The following is a 20,283-nucleotide window of genomic DNA, read 5'->3' as shown; positions in this document are numbered from 1 at the left end:
TACATCTTCTCTGTCTCATGACTGATGTTGATAGCCTGCAAAATATTATGAATTGGTACATCTTTAAAGGAGTACGGCAAGCTCTATCACAGCTGAAGAGCTGATAAGTAAAAAGGCATCATCACATACACTTTTCTACAATTAACTGTCCCACAAAACTCACTTTCTTGGTTAGCAAAAATCAGGTTTTGTGGAATGAAGTATTGACATCACTTCTGTAAGAAAACTGAGATAACTTAAGCTGGGAAAGGCATTTTTGGACCACTATTTTTCTTGCGTGGGCCCACTCAAGAGAAACAAGAATATGTCTTGAAAAGTAGTTACACTAATTCTTTTTTTTCTGTATCGTCCTAAGATTCTATTTGATCTGATTTATTGCTTCCCCTTCTTAAACCTTATTTAGCTATTTTAGTACTGGCTCAGATAATTTTCCAGGGCTCGCTTCTTTTATATACTGCAGTACAAAAATGTAGTGTGTGATACGATCACATAAATTAGAAGAGTGATAACAATATGTTGTTTCTTCATTTATTTTGATACTAACCTGAATCAAAGAGAGGTTTAAAAATTCTTAATGCATTAATACCAAGGGCATACATATTCTAATCACTGCTGACATAACTGTTTTAAATAATTAGCAGCTTATAATATGAAGAGAGAAATAACTCATCCCTGAATAGCAGATATTTAAAAGGATTTTCCCACAATATAATCACAAAATATCTTCTTTCTGATGTGTCAAAATGTGACAGATAGCAATTTACAGCATAAAGTGATGGATGAGAAGCAAACACAATAGTTTGTGTTTTGACGTCATGGCACATATCTTAATTTCTTTACAAAGTACAGTAATTTGCCTCAGGGCCTCTTACCTGAATAGCCAGCATAAAGGGACACAGTTGCTTAAAGCAGTAAAGAAGAAATAATAGTGTAACTGGGGCTAGACAGGAAAAAATTTGATCTCTTAGATTTTCCCATACAAACCATTTTTCAGGGACAATTCAAAATTAAATAACAATGGTAGAGGGCAGGACATGGAGCAGGTTGCCACAGAACCAGACTTGCTGTCCCAAACAAGACCTTCATTTATTGCTAGATTTCATGTGATAAAGGTTTTAATGTGCAGTTAGGATGAATAAAGACCATTAAATACAAAGACACCTCCATCACTTTATATGTATGTGGGCTACAGGTTGCTTGAGGTTAGGAAAGCATCTGATGAAGTATAACTATACCCTTATCAGCTTCTTACACTCTCCCCTTGGCACTTGCTGGCCATTGTGATTAAATAGGCTCCTGGGCTGGATGGACTTTCCTCTGGTACAACTTAGATACTGTTATACTCTCAAACTTTGTCTTTCCCTAGAAGTGGTTTATAATTCTGTGTAAAGAACTGGAAGTATAAACCTTTCTTTTGGCACCTTGTAATTGTAATAATAGCTACATACTCGGAAGGTAATGTATTACCATATCTCTGTTTTCCCTGAGGAGCCAAATAAAACTGGCAAGAGTAGTTATAAACCTGAATCTATGATCTCCCTTTCAGGACAAATTCTTCTTCTCAGAACTGCAGCGTGACTCCTGTTTGCACTTTACTAGTTTATTACACATTGTGCTTCCATTTCTTTCACTATTGCAGATAAAAGTTCTTCCTCAGAGCCAGTGTAAAATGCCTGGTACTGATTCACAGAACAGAACACATAATATAGATCCAGATCAAATATCTCAAATATGATAGCTAATATATGTTAGTATATTCAATACAGATTGAGTTCAAATGGGAGAGTTTTTGCCTTAGCTATTCTGAGATAGAAGAAATAGCCCATAAAAATGGCACATACTTTTCTAACAAAATTAAAAAATGACACATACTTCTGCAACAGAATTACTCTTCATTTTCTTCCTAGTCAGCCAGATGAGAAGTAGATCACACACAAGCATGCATCTAAAGTCTTCCTAGTTACAGTCCCCTTCTGAATTCCACTTTTTCATTTTTTCCCTCCATAAAAAAAAGAACTCAGTGTGATCATGTGGTATTTTTAGACCATTTGTTAACAACATAATTGTTTCTAAAGCTTGCAGCCATTTGAATTTCCCTGGGGAGAGTTGGCACAAAAACTAACAAGGAATAAATAAAAAAGTTCACTTATTAATTAATAAAGAGAAACTATTAGAAGCCCTTGTAGAGCTTACAATGACAAAGCAGCCCTATGGACAACTGTAAGAACCTTGGGAAGTTTGAGATCAATTAACATAATATGGACTCCTAGTTGGAGCTACCTGACTTATGAGGTGCTTTTATCTTTTCTTTTAATGGGCTGCTGAATGCTGTATCAAGCAGATGCACTTTTTAGGGTAGTTCCAAGTCACTAAGTATTCACACTTCTGTTCACATAGTCAGGATAATAAAGTACACCAATTACAAAATGTTTGCTTAATTGCCATTGCCACACTGCTGGGATTTCTATTTAAGCTTCTTTGTACATAGAAGAAAATATTTATGGCCTTTTGGGAAATAGTTAGGCTATTTTCTTTGTACTTTCAATACATATATTCTCCTGAAGTAGCTGAGAACATTTTGCCCCAGTGGTCAAATTTTCCTGAAGGTTCCAGATTGCTCAAAGCACATTCGCAGTTAACTAGGTTGTGTACAAAAATCTGTGATACTGATTACACATTTTTACTGACAGAGTTAATGAATAAAATTCAGTTTTAGTGTCCCTCCTATTACTCAGTCATTTGGTATTAATTGTTTTAACACTGACCATAATGACAGCCATTAGGTTTTTAAATGGATGCCATTTATCCTTCCATAAGAATTACATCATAATTCAGGACAGACAGCAATATACTCATTATGATGGATCTCTTCATTAATAATGTGGATTTGTATCCACATTATTCAATATAATATCTGCTGTATTCAAGCATTAATTAACATCCACTTATTGTAAAGTGATAGTCACTATCCACCTAGTGCAAAATAAATCCTGAATCGTAAGTTTAAATTCACCATATTCATCAGGCAAAGTGAAGACATTTCAGAAAATAAGCAGAATTTTCAGTGCTTTATGAAATGTTGCAGCAGCAGCACACATGCTGTTGTATTTATGAAAACTGGGCTTTCTCACACTAGAAAGCAGCACATTGCTAACAGGCAAGAAACTCTGGGACATCATTTTCAAAACCATGGATGACTGTAGTCACTTTGCACTTACTTCTGCTATGGTTCTGATCATCGCAGAACAATCTCCTGTACCTAAAAAGAGAATGCTATAGATGGCTTTTCAGCTCTCTGCAGATTTTGGTATTTGAATATGAAGTTAAATTTGCATTGCAAAAATATCAGAAGGACTTCAGTAGGTTAGATCAAAATCTCTTTTGACTAATGCTTTCTATCCAAACATAAGAAAAAATTCATAACATTACTAAGTAAATAATCTGTAATCTTCAACTCAAAAAGCCCTGGATATATTCAAAATGGCCCAAATTTCTCTACTTGAAAAATACAGTCTTCTGCTTTGTCACAGAGCAGAATATTGCTACAAGTTCTAAATATCTTTTATGCATAAGTGGATGTAAATTAGCAAATTTTAAATGGAAATCAAAAATAAAATGTGCAAAATACATACAAGAAAGATACATAAGAATTTAAATAAGATTTTTCTGTGCTAAAACTACCACAAATCTTTTGGGAAAAAAAAAAAAAAACAAACCAAAAAAAATACTTTTTTATAGATCTACTATAAGTTTTTACTTTCACTGCTTGTCATAAAACATTTCACAGATGTATAGAACAACCACTTTCTAAACAGAACATGCAGCATTTAGCCAAGCCTGAAAGAACTATCATGCAAAAACATTTAGAGGAAGTCAAAAAAACCTATCATGTAAAAACCTTAGAGGAAGTCAAAAGTGCTTTCATTTTGGAACGAATAATACGTGATCAGAACAAAGTTTAAACTCCGTACAACACATCCATAGATAATAGCCCAGAATTATCCTACTTCTCAAGAGCAAATACATAAAAAAAATTTCAGAGTACTGGAAAGAAAGTAGACAAAGAAGCTAAATAACAATTTACAGGAAAAGTAGCTCAGGCTAAGTTATTCATATTTGCCTAGAGTAATACTCTCATAGCAAGCCAAGTATATAGATGGCAGATTGAAGGCAACTGAAGTCAGAAAAAATATTCACATATAACTGAGGTGAAAAGCTGCTGCTTTCATTATTTTAAATAAAGAATGTGAACCTCATAAATTTTTTTTTTCCTTACAAAAACTTGCATTGAAAGTTTGGAAGCTTTTTTTCTCATTTTATTTCACTTTTGTCAGTAACTTTTAGAAAAAACATTAGATTTGCAACTCTGTGAAAAGAATTAAGAATTGTGTTGTGTCACACATTTTCAGACAAGTTTGACACTTTGATGAGGCCACCTCTGAATGGTGAATGCACTTCTATGTAACTGGAAATTGAGACAGTGCAGAGACAGACAAGAGATACTCTGAGATTTGGAGAGTTCTTTTGCCTCTCCCAAATCTTTCAGCTCTCACTTATTGTCCTTGAATATTGCAAGTAGAATTTGTTTCATGCAGTTCTGGGAAGGCTTAGTACTGAGTCTGGTTGATTTACTGATAAGGTCATCTACTTTATCACACCCATGGTGGAAACAGGAGATTTTGAGTTATCATAGAATCATTAGGAAAAGACTTGGAGTTCATTCATTAATGTAATGTTGCTAGTTCTACCACTAAACCACATCTCTAATCACATCTTAGCATTTTTGAACACTTACAGGGATGGTGATTCTACCACTTCCCTGGGCAGTTTGTTCTAATGGTTGACCACTCTTTCAGTAAAGATATGTTTCCTAATATCTAATTTAAGCCTTCTTGAGCACAACTCCATGCTGTTTCCTCTTGTCCTATCGCTTGTTACCTGGGAGCAAAGACTGATCTTCACCTGTTTGCATCCTCCTTTAAGGTAGTTATAGAGAGCAGTAATGTCCCCTCTGAGCCTAGTCTTTTCTCCAGACTAAACAACTCCAGTTTTTTACCAAATGTTAGAACTTTTCTACTACTGCCAGTGTCTTTTCAGAAACAAAGGAAGATAACTGGAGTAAAATATCCTCAAAGGCACACTGCAGTTGCTCAATGTCCATTAACATCAAACAAGCTCAGACTTTCCAAAATCTGAAACAAAGTATCTCACTGCAATTCTTCTAATAGAATATTTAAGAATAGCAGAAAAAGCCAAACCACTATTTTAATGAAGAATTATCAGCCTGCTTTAATGTTAAAGCTTGAGAGTTTTTTAAAGAAAAGTTCCCTTGATCATTCATATATTTATGTTTTTAAGTTTTTAATCTCCTGTGACTATTTTCATCCTTTTGTATCTCTTGTGTTATACATTCATATTTTTGTTCAACATATGAGACACACGTATAATGCTATTTTTATTTAAATGCATATGTATATATCATATATTTGGCATAAAATAAAAGACAAAGGACAGTGACAAAACTGGATTTTTGTGCGTCTACCTAAACTGTACTAATACGTCACTTATGAGAGAGAAGAAATATTTACTGGGCTGCACATCACATAAGATGAATCTCAGCAACAAAACTGTAGGAAGTTCTTTCTCAAAAGGACTTTTCATCATAGCAGACTAAACAGAATTAGCTCACACATTCAAGTAATAAGACACAGCTGACTAAACCGTATCTATTTATTTGATTAGCGTTAAAGGCATTTGTTGTGACAAATCCACTTCATAAGTTAAACAGTGCAGTTTTGGTTGACCAGTTTTATTTGTTTAGACTGCCTAGGTTTATTAAGCTAGGAAATCTCTCCATAGCTAATGGCAACAGAATACCGATCTATTAGTTTTCTTTTTCATTTCCCTTTTTTTACATTTCCATCTTTTTTTTTAACTTGGCAAATATTAAAAATTACTAGAGATATGTACGGCTCTGTATTGTTGCATTTAATTTAAAATATGTAAGAAGAAAAAGTTCCTCTACAATGTGACATACTTTGATCATCTGAGCTTCAAATAACTTCAAAGTAACTGAAATACTCTGTTATGGTTTTTCTGGAGCATAGAAGATACAATATTGATGGGAAACTATACATTGCTATTCACTGTGTTTATATCCATTAATATTTCTGCAAACAAGCTACCCAGTTCATGGAAAAGCAAACTTAGAATTGTAAGTTTTGCTTTATTAACTGCATAGTAGAGTGTGCACTGCAGTGAGGCATGGCTCACCACAATACACTGCAGGAAACCTTCTATATAGGAGATGCGTGGATACAGATTGGATTGCTGCACTGTCTGGCTGGTTGCACAGCTTAAAGTCTTTCTTTCAAAGAACTACTCACTCCAGGCCACACCTTCGGAGCAGACCATAGCTATCTTTTGGATAACTGAGATATGGTTTAGGAATATATAAAGCCCTTTCTCTTATGTAATTTCATTTTAAAAATTGAGTCATAATCAAAATTCTCTTTCAGGACACTAAATTGAAGGTATGTATCTCTGGTACTGTTATTTTTAATTAATAAAAAACACTTGAAATCCTCAACATAACAATAACCAAAAAAACTAGAAGAAAACTGACATAGAAATTGTTAAATTGTTAAAATAACTGTCTTCACTGTGCAAAGTTTTGTCATCTCCAAAAAGATTTAAACTAGCCAAGGAACTGGTCAGGAAGTGTCCAAGTATTTCATGATATTTGATACTTAGAGGTTTTAAAAACTTGTAATAAAATAATGAAAAATAATGATACAGTTCTTTTACCTTGCCTATTTTTCTGAGATTACCTCTGGAAAATAAATTGATAAGGCTAAGAGGGCCAAACACACACCATCCCCTGCAACTAGAAAAAAAAAAGGACTAACCTGTATCACAACACAGAGTGCCTGTGAAACTGGAAAGTTACATAGATACCAATCAGAAATTTATGCAGCCATCTCAGAAGACAGGGGTGGTACTGCACATACTGTGAGAAATGTGCTAGCAAAATACGGAATGTTAAAGCAGGCCCATTAAAAAAACCAAGAAAACCACAAAACAACCTCATCAAAAATAAGTGTAAATATATTCATTCGGGTAAAACAATCATCTGTGTCTTCTCATGCATGCTATCTGCTCTCATTGCTGTTGCTCCTGTCAATCTGAAGTTGATAGGTAATGGCCCTATGATTCAGGGAAACTGCTGAAGTGTGTACTCAGGCTTCAGTTTGAGAGATGGGTTCATTTATCATCACAATAAGCTATTACCATTGATAGGTCACAACTCATTGAAGAGACAGTCAGTCTAATTGGCTCAATGCAGTTAGCTCTGGATATGCCTCAAGGAGACGAGCAGTGCTTTGAAGGTAATATTCCATCATCCAACAAACCACTTGTTTAATAATTCATTGCAGTTCAGATTGGGGTTCTAACACATGATTATCCCTTCAATATGCCAAGTATTGAGGTCTTAACCCTTTTGTATCTTGGGTCCAGGAAGGCAAATTCATTCTGTAGTTAGAGTAATCCTTACTTTTAGAAACTTACAGAATATTTAAAATTTCAACTTTCTAGAGAAATTTAGTGTTAGCCGGAGTCTGTCTCTGGAAAATAAAACCTCTTCTGCCATCATTCTCTTCTATTAAAGATCAATTTACAGTACGTAAACTTAATAGGAACCTAAAGCAATGGAGCTCATTTTGCCTTTAACGAAGCAATGTGAGTCCATTCAGACCGATCAGGTAAAGAGCAGTCAGGATAGATGAAACAGATGGAATAGTTTACATGAAACAGGACCTACAGAATTTAAAGGATGCTCCATTCTCTGTTCAAAGATTAAACCAAAGCATGAGTCTCAATATGTTTAGAATGATGACTCTATAAAGAGACAGGTTAAAACTAACTCAAGCTTCTGAGCACTATTGTACTACTTTCTCGTTAGTTCTGGTTACCTTTTCATTGTTCAATTCTTTGGCTGCATATCACAGCCATAATGAAAACTTACTTCCTTTGCAATTGTGGCACTGTGAAAGGCTTTAAGGTTCTATTTCTCCATCACTTCCAATTTTATTGTCATGGATTGACACCGATCAGAAGCCAAAAACTCACTGAACTCTCCCTACTCTCTCACTGTCCTATTCCTCTCTCCCACTGGATGGGGAGAAAATACAAGGAAGGTGAAAAGACTTATGGATGAGTGGGAAAGGTTGAAGAGAAACTCTTGACACTGTGCAAGCTCTGTTCAGCAAGAGCCAGAAGACAGGTGTGTTACCAACACTGCTTTAGCCACAAATGCAAAATGCAGCACCAAATGCACCACTATGAAGAAAGCCAGACACACTACAGAAGTTAAAATATGTTCACATCAGTCTTTGTCTCATTAAACTGAAATATACAAAAGTGATAATTTTGATACTCATTTTTTGGATTGCTGGGAATTTAGTAAGTATCACCCTTTGAAAATCAGAGTTTGTAAAGCACTCACTGTTAATGGCCCTACTACTCACCAATCAATTATGAAAACATCAAGAATGTACAGAATTTACAAAATTACTCATTTAATTTGTATTAGAATTTGTTAAGGAACTGATTACAGCTCCTCATAAACAAATATAAAATAAATTTGAAAAGCATTATTTTGTGTACATTTTGAATGTCAGTTTGGGTTTTCTTTCAACAATGATATCTTGATTGAATTTGTCCCACCTTTACATCTTCTATACTCTAGTTAGTAATGGAGCTCTGTGTATTAGAAATCAGTGACTCCTGCCAATATGTTGCCTTACAAACACACAATCCTTTTGTTAATGAAAAGAGTGGTAAAATGCTGTCAACAAATTTAGTTGGATTAGGCCTCCCAGACCCATGAACTGATTAAAAATTCATGACACCCATAAAATTAAATATGAGTCACATAAATTCACGCACATATACCTTTTAATTGCATCTGTACACAGGTGATTAGCACTTGGATTTGGACACCTGTGATACACTTGTTTGGTTTTAAAACTTCTTGATGACACAGGCTAGTTAGTCAATCAAGTTAGGCATCAAAACTTAGTTTCCAAAGACAGACACATAGAAAAGCAAGGCTAATTCCAATACGTAAAATGAAAATAATGCCATTTATCCATCTTGTAGAGAAGAGAAGCTGCATATCAAGACAATTTTGAGATTGTCAGATTCTACTAAGCATGTCAAACTCAAAAAAAAAAAAAATAAAAAGAAGCACAGATCGAAAGTACAACAAATGGTTTGTGTGAAAAGCTGTTTGCCTTGTGCACTGTCACAGATTCTCAGTACTTCTGCCCTTCTGCATCCTGCTTTTTTGATGTGGAAAGCAGAAGCTGAACAGCACAAAATCACAAAACTAAAGCTCAGTGGCATCATGCAGTGCTACTAATTAGTTATAAACTCTACAATTTAATTCTATTCTATTTCAAGATTTTGTAAATCATTTAAATTTGACTTGAGCTGGGGGGGGCAAGCCTGCAAATCAAACTGAAATAGCAACTCAATTATTCATAAAGGGAAATCTGGAAACGAAACCTAGCACTATCTCTTTGTGACTCTCAATATTTGAAGAATGACCATTGATTAGAACTTAAGTATACCCTTTTGGAGATGGACATAAATTCCTTCATCACACACGTGTGTAACCCAATATGAAGTAGATGTTTGGACTATAAAGTCTCTCTGATTGGGCAAGGTGAGTAAAACTTGATTAAATACTTTACATCCAGGTAACCTGTGATCACTAAGGAATTCTAAATATAGTTTCCAAAGCACTTTGTTGCTGATGAGGTATTGAGCATGCAGACGCATATATATAAGGGGAATAAAATATAAGAGGAACAAAACACCTATGTATCCTCTCTTTCATAAACTTAATTTTTCCTTTGTAGTCGTAAGTAACCATTTATTTTAGGGGTCTCTAGCTTGGGAATCATCATCACCACGCTTCTTTGCACGTTCATTAGCCCTCAGTACAAATCACCAGATATATAAATTCTTTCCAAGTCAAAACCTTTTTCTCTTTTCCTGCTGCTTTTTTGGATCCTTCAGTATTTTAGTTTTTTGGGACCAAAGATGGGAAGAATAAAGCACTGCAATCTGGCAAGCATATTCCCCAATTTGCTTCCTTTTTCATTATTTCCTATCACCCCTTAGTGTTCTCTCTCTAGCATTCACTTCCCTTCTTTTGTGAGACTATTTTATTTCCTGCTTGTTTCTCCATTTTTCAGCTGCCTCTATTGATTGAAACCTTTGCCTTCAAGGCAGACTTGGTAAGCAGGTAACACAAAGGACACTTGAGATTTATTAAATAAATTCACCAACAATAAATTTCCTCTTTTTCTACAGTAGTGTGAGATGACTTTAGCACAAAGAAATTAAATCTAACATGGGATACATGAAATACTGCAGTCAGTGGACTCAGCTAGACAGTCTGAGCCCTGTTTCAACTCATTTCCAAAGTGCAAAGAGGCCGTAACAGTCTACAGGGCATCCTTAATTTCCTTGTAATCTCAATAATGGCTGTACTTGAACTGTCCCAACAGGCTAACCAAACATCATTAAAAGCATTAACGAGGAACAAAGTGTGCAAAATTTACTTATCTCCTGGTGGTTCTTTACAGTCATGGGTAGCTGATCCTCAAGTAGGACAGTACTAGTATTGTTTTAATTTTTACTGGGGATCAAGCAAAATTTGGTGAGCCACAGCTGTGAAAGAATGCAGAGACCTATCCCTGTCCATTTCATGGTCCCAAGCCGAGAGAGTATTTCAGGAAAAATAAAGAATCTAAACTCAATCATGTAATACAAATTAAGTAAACTTAGAGAAAGCATCAGTAAGATGTGGTTCAAATCTTTAAAATGTTTTTCTCTTCCCTAGTATGCCTGCTTTGTTTATCTCATCCTTTCCATATCTGAATCTGCCTATTATCTCAATTTTTAGAAGCTATAGTGAAGTAAGTGCTAATAAAATAAACGGTACATTTGGTATAAATTGAAGACATCTTCATACTGTTGACTGAGTCTGTTTTCCACAGTGACTTAATTTCAGTCAGGGCAATTTAGATTGTCATTTAAAATAAAATAACATTATTTAGATTATTTTAAGGTTTACTTGTTAAAAAAATGAAAAACATACCAATAAACTAAGCCATCTTGTTCTTAGAAGAATGCATTCAAATATGAAAAACAAAAGATACTGAAGTAGCTGTCTTTACAAAATGTATTTTTCTTTAGCTTTAAATGAATCATTTTAATTTTCTGCCATGTGTTGCCTGTTGAGATTATTCAAAAAAATCTGAGAATCTGCAACAACTGTGAATAACTTCAGGGGTGTTACACTGAATGGAGATTTCTTGCATACCTCTGATGCCTATTATGTTACTTTTATAGATATGGATAACATGCATTTAACTTAACATTTCATCCTACTCTAATTTACAAGATATTAAGAATCATTAAATGCCCCTATAAAATTGGTTTTGTTATATTATGCCTTATACTGGAGAATCAAGAATTCCCTACTCCATTTCCAATTTACTTTTACAACCTTGGAGATGTGCATTATTAAACATTCAAATCTGGGGCTGAAAGTCTTTTCTGCGGAGACAGTATAAAAAGTCAAATTTATCATGAAGTACTGGACTTACCATCACTGAGGAAAAATCCCTCACGCATGTAACAGATACTTCAAGCACTACCATTATGTTACTAAAGGGTGGTTTGCTTAAACCTGGACAATCCATATGCATTAGGGAATTAAATCTTCTACTGAAAGCCTAAACTGTCGTCACAACCAGCTGAAGGAAAGACTTTTCTTACCAAGGCACACAAAAGGAGATCACATCAGCCCACCTAAGTTTCATCACTTCACTTCCCTGACAATAAAAGGAATGCAGACACATGCTTTAAAAAAAATCAGTCTATTCTCTGAATTTAAGACACAGCTGACTGTTGGAATTATGCAGGCTGGGTCACTCCCTTCATTTCAAAACAAACTGATGTTAAAAAGAAGTAGCTCCCAACTACATTTAAATTTGCATCCCATCCATTTATACCAAAAGGTGTTATGTAGATTGTTTTCATTTTTGAGACAGGCACGAAAATAAAGGAGTTGTGGGTCTTTCTAACTCCATCATGCAATCTGACCAGGAAAATCATGAGATCTGAAACCTTGACAAAACTAGATGAGGCTTCCTGGGTTTAGATGTATAGTTTAGGACAATTGATCCTGGCATTTCAGTTCCAGCTGCTTATTCTATTATTCACGCTTCTTTATGTTTTGGGTTTCAGCTACATTCCTTCCCCCTGGGAGCCATAGACTACAATTTGCTTTGCATTATTCTGCCTTTTGTATCAGAATTGCCTAAGAAATGAAAACAAATGGAAGGAAATAAACATAAAAGCCATGAGGACCTAGTTTATGATTATATTATAATTCAATATTTAATCCTACGAGATAGTCTGGGCAGTCTGCAACAGATAATATGTCACAAAACAAACTGCTCCCTCTATCCCAATCTTTAATTTTCCACCGTAAAGTACTTTTAAAGGACTGACATATTTTTCAAGTTTTCACATATTGCCTACAGGTTTATTACAGCATCTTCATTTGTAGACTCAAAGAAACAATAACTTCTGTAAGTCAGCAAATAGGTTACACAACTAATTATAAAAGAACAGGCAAAATAAATGAAGTGGCAGGGTCAAAAAAATCCCCTTCCTATTCTGTATGCACAGACTCTACACAAAACTTTCAGCCATTGTATTGGTTTTAACTAGAGGTCAAAGAACAGTATCTACCACATGGACCCTTTAAGGATGTGGATTTGACAAACATGATGTTCTAGACCTTTTCCAAGAGATAGAAAAGCTTATCATTCAAACACCTTTTGCTTTAATTTTCAACATTCTCAGACTTCATGAAGGACCATATTACACTAACCTTACTTACACTGAATGTTGTGCTGTACAACTAATTTAAATGACCCCTGGAAAACGGTTTGATGCAAGAAACTTTTCAGTCTAAGTCTGTCAGTATGCAAACAGTGGTTTTGACAAGAAGTGCTTTATTGTTTCTATTGTATTATTTGCAGTCTGAGTAACACCAGCATTAGTATCTGCTCAAAACCCAGATGAACGAGTTAGAGGGGATGTATTTTCTGATGCATATTGAGATCTAACAATGTCCAGAGACCTGAATTCTAAGACAAACTCCACCTAAAGACTGAATTAACCTGTAACTGCTGGCCAAAGGCAATGCCCTAACCACCTGAAAAAGGCAGGGTAAATCTCCACATTCACCTTAAAGCTGGCCCTTAGCAGAGAAAGGAACATAAAATTTGCAGCTGCAGAAAGAAAACAAAGCATGTAACCAAAGATGGATGTTTCCTCATGGAATTTCAAGTGGCCTCAAAGGTCTCTCATGTGTGTGTCATGGGGGGGGGGGGGAGGCGGGGAGGGATGGGAAGGGGTGTCACATTTAGATATGTTGCATATCATGTTTACTTGTAAGGGAGTTCTACTCATCATACAAATTATCAAATTGCTTTTTGATGCAGAGTACATACATAATTTTGGACTTCCAAAATATCACACACACCTAACCCTTCTACGCTGACTTTAAAGAAACAAGCATTGCACATCATCCTGCTGAGTTGGGTGTCTAATATTTATTAATTTTATACTTTCTTTTCCGTGTTCTGATCAAACATTATCATACTGTAACTCATATCACTTTCAGACAAATATATAAAATATTTTAGCATGGACACATGTTTTAAATAAACTTACAGATCCATTGTCAAAACAATTTAGGAAACTGCTAACAAAAATCAAATAGGGTTGTCAAATACCTAGGATGTAATTAGAGTTGATAGAATAATGTGATTTTTCAGATACTAGAAGCTCTAACAGACCACAGGTTCTCTTTTTTACTGCAATCCTTAGTTCCGTAGGCTATGATAAGGTAGGCAGGCAAGAAGATAAACTGTTTTATGATATCTACTAAAACCTTAATACCTAGTCATTTTAAATCTGTTCTCTCAAATTATCCACTAGATATTTTACTTCTAGAAATTAAATTCCTCCAGATAACTCCCAAACATATTCTGCATCAAAAACAGTGTTCAATTTTTCAGTTCAAACGCATATTATATGGTTTTTTAAAAAACTATCTGAATTTATACGACAAGGTTTTGAATTCTGGTAACAGTACACATATTTAGAAGACTAAAAGGGTATGGTGATGTTAAAATAATTTGCTCATGTTCTTATCCCACTCTGACATAAACAAGAATCCTGCCCCATCTACAGCCTCTTGTTATTTATAATGTCTCCTTCAAGACACAGTCGAAGACCAGTATCACATTATCTAATGTCATCCAGATTTAGACGAAAAAGCTTAAGGCTGTACACTCAGGGGCATCCTATTTATAATGGTTTTTTCATCCAAAAGAAGCATGTAGAGATGGATGTAAAACAAACAGCACATATATGTCAGTCAACAATGTGGAGTCATGGGCAGAGCACACCATCTTTATATTTAAAGAATTATTTTATCTGAGGTTTTTGAGCTCTATTTGAAAACTAGGAAATGCAGTACGGTTAATACCTCTTGGTACTCCATCTTATTTTGGAGAGTATTTTTTAAGAGCAATAATTTTAAAGGAAAAGCAGTTTTCTGTGGCACAAGATTTATAAATTATAAGTGTGCACCTTGATATAAGATTTCTTAAGTTGTTTTCTAAGACAAAAATTCTTAAGGAAAGTTTGCGTGCTTTGAGATACTAATTATTCTATAACCAGCAGTTATTTTCTCAAGAAAGGGTGTTTTTATCTAGATTCAGTAATTTGGTTTTATTCAGTTTCAGCTATTTAAAGAAATATTTTATAGAGTTTACAAATAAGGTCTCTCTGTATTCTACTTCCACTTCCCTTTCTACAGCATAAATCTTCTGGCCTAAGCATGTCATTATCACTATAGTTTACGTGATGCAACATGACAGTTAAGATGTACTGTGGTAATTTGAGTGCTTTCAGTGTTATTGTAGTATCAAAAATTTATATGCTTCAGTTATTAAGGCAAATTGCTTCATTCATACAGCGATATTTGACAGTAACCACAAAGGACCTCCAAATTACACTGAAAAAATATCTTTCACGTTCAAATAATTTGTGCATATTCCTACCATTATTTTGCTCACTGAATAGACGCAAGATGAAATTCTGTCTGGAAAAGTATTAGTTCATATTTCAGGTTAAGTTCACTAGTCATGGAAGATTATAGAAGAAACTCCCCCTTGCCCAACTAAGCAAGCTTGACTATCTTTAACAATTTATAGACGTGAATAGGATGCCCAATTCTTCGGAATGATGATATTTAGTTTCAACATGCTCACTTACCTTCTGTCATGTTGATTTTCAGCCAATAGGAAGAAATAAATAAATAAGAGGTTGGCTAGCCTGAAGTGACTACAGAGAAAAATGTGCTCAAATACATTAATGTTAGCATTTCTGCTAAGTTTTAGCATAATCTGGATTACAGTAAATGGAAAGCTGTTAAGCCTTTTTCACATTTAAGACTCATTCAGTCCTCTACTCTGTGAGAAAAATGAGATTTTCATGAAAGTATAGTGGATTTGGTACTAACCTGCAGGACATGAATATGTGTGCACATGCACAACTAGGTATATGCAGACTTAAATATATGCATTAGAACTGTCAGAAATCTCACAACAGCATTTTCTGAGTTATAGGGCAGAGAGCTCCCCACACACAAGTTTCTTGCCAAACATTAAAGTTTTGTAACACACCCCCACAACATCTGATGCACAACTTACATCTCTGAAAAGCCGACGAGGGAGCTAATTTTCAAAACTGAGGACAAGGTGAGAAAAGAACAGGACAAGCTGAATCACCAGCTAATTCATTCAAAAAAACATGGCTGTGAAGAATCAAGACTTCTCTAAGATCTGACTGCAGGAAACCAAAGAGGGGCTAAAGTCAAAGAGACTTAGTTAATTTTCTCCACTTAACATTTTGCCTCACAAGGATATTCCGCGTGCCTGATTCCTTTCTGCTTGCAATTTTCCTGGTCAAATGGCCAGGAACTTACCCAACTTAATCTTCCCTCAGTTCTACCCTCCTTCAAAGCCTTACCTTTTTTTCCTCAGTAAATCAAATTACTGTTTAGGCAAGTACCATCTGCACTTACTTTGTTGCCCAAGTAAGAACTGGGAGCGCTCCAGTAGTAAGTCTGTGGCAATAGTTTTCGCGCAGCCACATTGCCAATGCTCAGCTGCTGATGTCCATCAAATCTCTTTTGCTTGGGGATAACTCTGATGAGACCTGGTAAGTCAGTCAGATACCAACCATTCATGTCTTCTATCTATAATGATAGGGAAAAAAAATAAAAATAAAAACACTTTACAGTAGGAATCAGGACATGCGTCATTTCAATAGTCACAGCCTCTCAATAGTCCATTTAAAAAAAAAACAAACAGGATTTTTTAAAAAAACCTTAGGTTTAATGGCAGTTTGGAGAACACAAAGTAATAAGAGCAAACATTTCTCTTATTGTATGCGACTGGGAGCTATAACTTCTGAGTAGTTTGAAATAACTGCTAATGTTTACATTGTGTGCTTCAAATGCTCCAGAGAGAGGAGCACAAGCATATTGTGCAAGAATATCTCCAAATACTATGCAAGTTTACAATAAATAATATGAGTCATGGAGTGTACAGAAGATGAGCTGACAATAGGATATACATTTTCCGATTGTTGGGAGCAGCATAATTTATAATAATTTGTAATGCTAGAGCCTTAAAACTTACAAGTTCAAATATATTCTTTTTATAAAGCCAAAGCAAAGCTGGAAACTGAATTTCTTGAAATTCCTGAAACCCCATAATTAGAAATGAATCATCAGCAAAGAAAACACTGGTCATACAAGGATGGCTTCTGGAGCCCAGATACAAGCAGAACAATAAATGAGCTCAGCCATGGGATGGAAAATTTTCAAGTTGCTGGCATGTAAATGAGAACACTAGGCATATATGACGCTATTTGCAGCCTTCCAGCATAACAAGATGACCAAAACTAGGAGCTAGTAGACCTGGAACACATTTCCCAGACTCAATCTACAGGCATGAATATGTAGCACACATCTGTTACAGTGGAATTAGTGTCTGAGCTTTGAGAAGTAATTTACAGTTTAGAGTATATTTGCAGGCGAAAGACATTTTTCTACAGCCCAAATAAGAACAGCAGGTTCATCTCCCTCTCACATCCTTTCCTAGAAATGTAGTATGCAAAAGAAATGCTCTCAAAACGCCCCCTGCAAGGCATTCATTTTTTCTTACTTAAGTTGTGTGTTGTACATTTAGTGTTTCAAAAATCTTAGTTATTTCAGGTCTATAAATTTAATAATCATCTGGAAAGGAGACTGTGCATTTAACTCAGGACTGATTACATATGTACATTCCAGGATCGTGTTTTGCACATGGCTTCACTTCTTACTATTTTAGCCTTTTTTGTGCTGTTCACTGTTCTAACTGCACTATTTCAGAATTTTATCATAAGGAGAAACAAAGATTGTAAACATTTTTCTTTGAATAAGTGAAACATATCATAGAATCATAGAATAGAATCATAAAATATCTCCAGCTGGAAGGGACCCATAAGGATCATTAAGTCATAGGGGGCATAAAAAAAACATGCAGTATTTTCTAATAATATTCACCCTAGTAACAATGGTCAGTGACAACACAGAAAAACACAAAACCAGTGACATGTACTGCTACAGTATGATTTTTCTTACAGTTCCATAAGTAAGGTGAGAATGTGTGCAGGTATTAGTTTTCCCAGAGCAGAAACATTCCTCACAGCCTTCAGGATTATCTTGCTGAAGATTGAAGAAACCTGGTTTGCACTGATCACAGTTTTCTCCTTCAACATGTTCCTGAAAATGCACATTAGAATATTACTTCAGTTGTCATAGATTAGAACTCAAGATTGCTCGCTTTTTACTCTTCAGGAGAGTATAGATTACATGAGTCTAAAGACACTTACAGGAAAAACTTTCTTATTTGTTTAGCAGCAAATCCTTTACACAATAAAAGCTAATATGACCACACGTAAATAAGAGGAAATGGAATTTGGACATTAAAAGAGTTTTAATTTTTCTTCTATATGAATGGACATACTTGATTTCAGGGAATAATCTTATTTATTTATTTATTTGTTTGTTTGTTTGTTTATTACACTTCAGAGTCTCAAGAGTGGAAGGAAGTATGGGACACGACATTACAACCTCAGCAATAACAGTTTTTAGGCAGGGTTGATAAAATTTGTACACATCCAACTGATGCAAACTACAGGTTCATAGCATTCATCACAGTGATAACTCAGTGTATCAGTTTTTCAGGTTTTGTAATTAAGAGCTGAATTCAGGCTATTTCCTAGTGCTCAAAGGGTTGAACTTCTTTCCATACCTACCTGTGTTTGCCAGACATGCAGCTAGGTCTGCAAACTCCTCTGCTGTAAAAAGACAGGCACTAAATACACATGAATTCTAAACTTAGCATCTGGTACTTAGATTTTTCATAGAAAGCTTATGTTGTACATTAAGTCCTGCTATCTTTAGCAGATTTACATCTTATCATAGGTAATTGAAAGATGTGATTAAAAGAAGGGAAGCATTTTTCCTAAGACCTGCTATTACCCAGACATCCCACTTTATTCTTCATATGGAGCATAACTAATCTGATGATTTCAGTGTCCCTTTGACCAAAATCAGCTTTGATTTGAATTTGAAGATTGCTAGTGAAAATAAATGTATATGTATCTTTATGTCAGCTATCTGCAAAAGGTATCATTTTTCTCCCACAAGCACTTAAAAAGGGATTAGAGGAGCAGAAAGAAGACAAAAGATGAACACTGAGCAAAAAGTGTATATAATGAGAACTCTCTGGGATAGGAACAATTATCTCTACTCCTTATTTGTTCATTTTAATCTGATTGTGCTATCATCAGTTTGGCTTTACACAAATAATGTTATAAGAATCATTAAGCAGTAGTTATCTTCTATTTAACATAATACACCTTCATCAAAGCTCAGTTTCGAGACAGAATATTGTGAAAGCACCCCTTTTGTGATCTTCTAGACTTGACGGCTAAGTAATTAGAAATGTGATATGGACAGATTTTATTTCTGACAGAGAGCATGTGACTGTTACATAAAGTGAGGATAAGGTTAATTCTCTGAGTAGATTTCAGTGCTATTCAGCTGTCAAAACAGAGCTTTGTGACAGAGCTTTATGTGTGTCCACAGCATGAGCTTTATAGATTGAAGCATTTTTTTGTACATTTCTGTATTTAAGGATGTAATGTGAGTATTTTCAAATTCTCATTTGTGACTAATTCTGTTAATTAAATTCTGGAAGGAAATTCCCACAAGTGCAACACAGAAAAATTGATCCACAGTACACTAAGCTGTCCTTTGAGCATGCTCATGGTCATTTACTAGACTGTGACCTAAAGAGCACAATCATTTCTAAAGCATTTTTGATAACTAGGTATTTTATAAGAAGTGGATGCACATGCTTTTAAAAGTTTTTTATTTCAATATAATATCAAAATATAATTTGATGGAGGTATGTGAAGGCACACAGAGAAAAATACTCCTAAATATTCTTCCTAGAAATTAAGAAACTCTTGCTACAGAACAGAGGTATTTTGGTTTTTAACTACTCTTAAAAGTCAACTTTCTTGTTTTAATAGATCATCAGTTCACTTCATTTTCTCTTTTGAAGTCACATTACAGGTTAGTTTTAGAGTCCATAATACTGTAAACATATAGTTTCTGAGTAGATGAGGATGGAAGCTGGAAACAAATGATTCATAGGCTTCAGAAGTAACCCTTCATTACATTTCTAAGGACTCGTAGGACTGGCAGCAGGCTCCTAGGTAAATAGGTTGATTGCAGTGAGTTCTGAGATGACAGAAGGCAATCTAAGACTTTACAGGACCAAGATTAAGTGTTCATAAGTGATTAACATAGATATTAACACAGCCAGGTAGAACACTGGAATACTGTAGTATGATAGGAGAGTATTAACTGCAATCTTTCAATATCATTAGTATCTTTCTATGACTCAGAAGAACCTGATATCCATACCTTGCAGATGCAGGGACCTATGCAAGGGTCATCATTCTCACTGCCCTTGAGGGAGCAGTTGCAGAGCAGGC

At 35.0% G+C, this 20,283-nt stretch overlaps 1 protein-coding gene across 1 annotated transcript in view; it reads right to left on the bottom strand.

Annotated features, from left to right (window-relative positions):
- The window catches only part of LAMA2 (laminin subunit alpha 2), a 270,298-nt gene that overhangs the window by 185,953 nt on the left and 64,062 nt on the right, over nucleotides 1-20,283 (bottom strand). The window contains exons 10-11 of the mRNA XM_027880560.1: nucleotides 17,855-17,995; nucleotides 16,246-16,423 (exon numbers count right to left, since the gene is read on the bottom strand). Of these exons, the coding sequence (XP_027736361.1) occupies nucleotides 16,246-16,423; nucleotides 17,855-17,995 (319 nt within the window). The remainder of the gene's footprint in view (nucleotides 1-16,245; nucleotides 16,424-17,854; nucleotides 17,996-20,283) is intronic.

Source organism: Empidonax traillii, unplaced genomic scaffold, assembly GCF_003031625.1.
Source record: "Empidonax traillii isolate 1590-97213 ecotype Southwest subspecies unplaced genomic scaffold, ASM303162v1 scaffold72:size2462915, whole genome shotgun sequence".
NCBI lineage: Eukaryota > Metazoa > Chordata > Aves > Passeriformes > Tyrannidae > Empidonax > Empidonax traillii.
The sequence above is the reverse complement of the archived record's forward strand: the minus strand, read 5'-3'. Positions and strand labels throughout refer to the sequence as shown.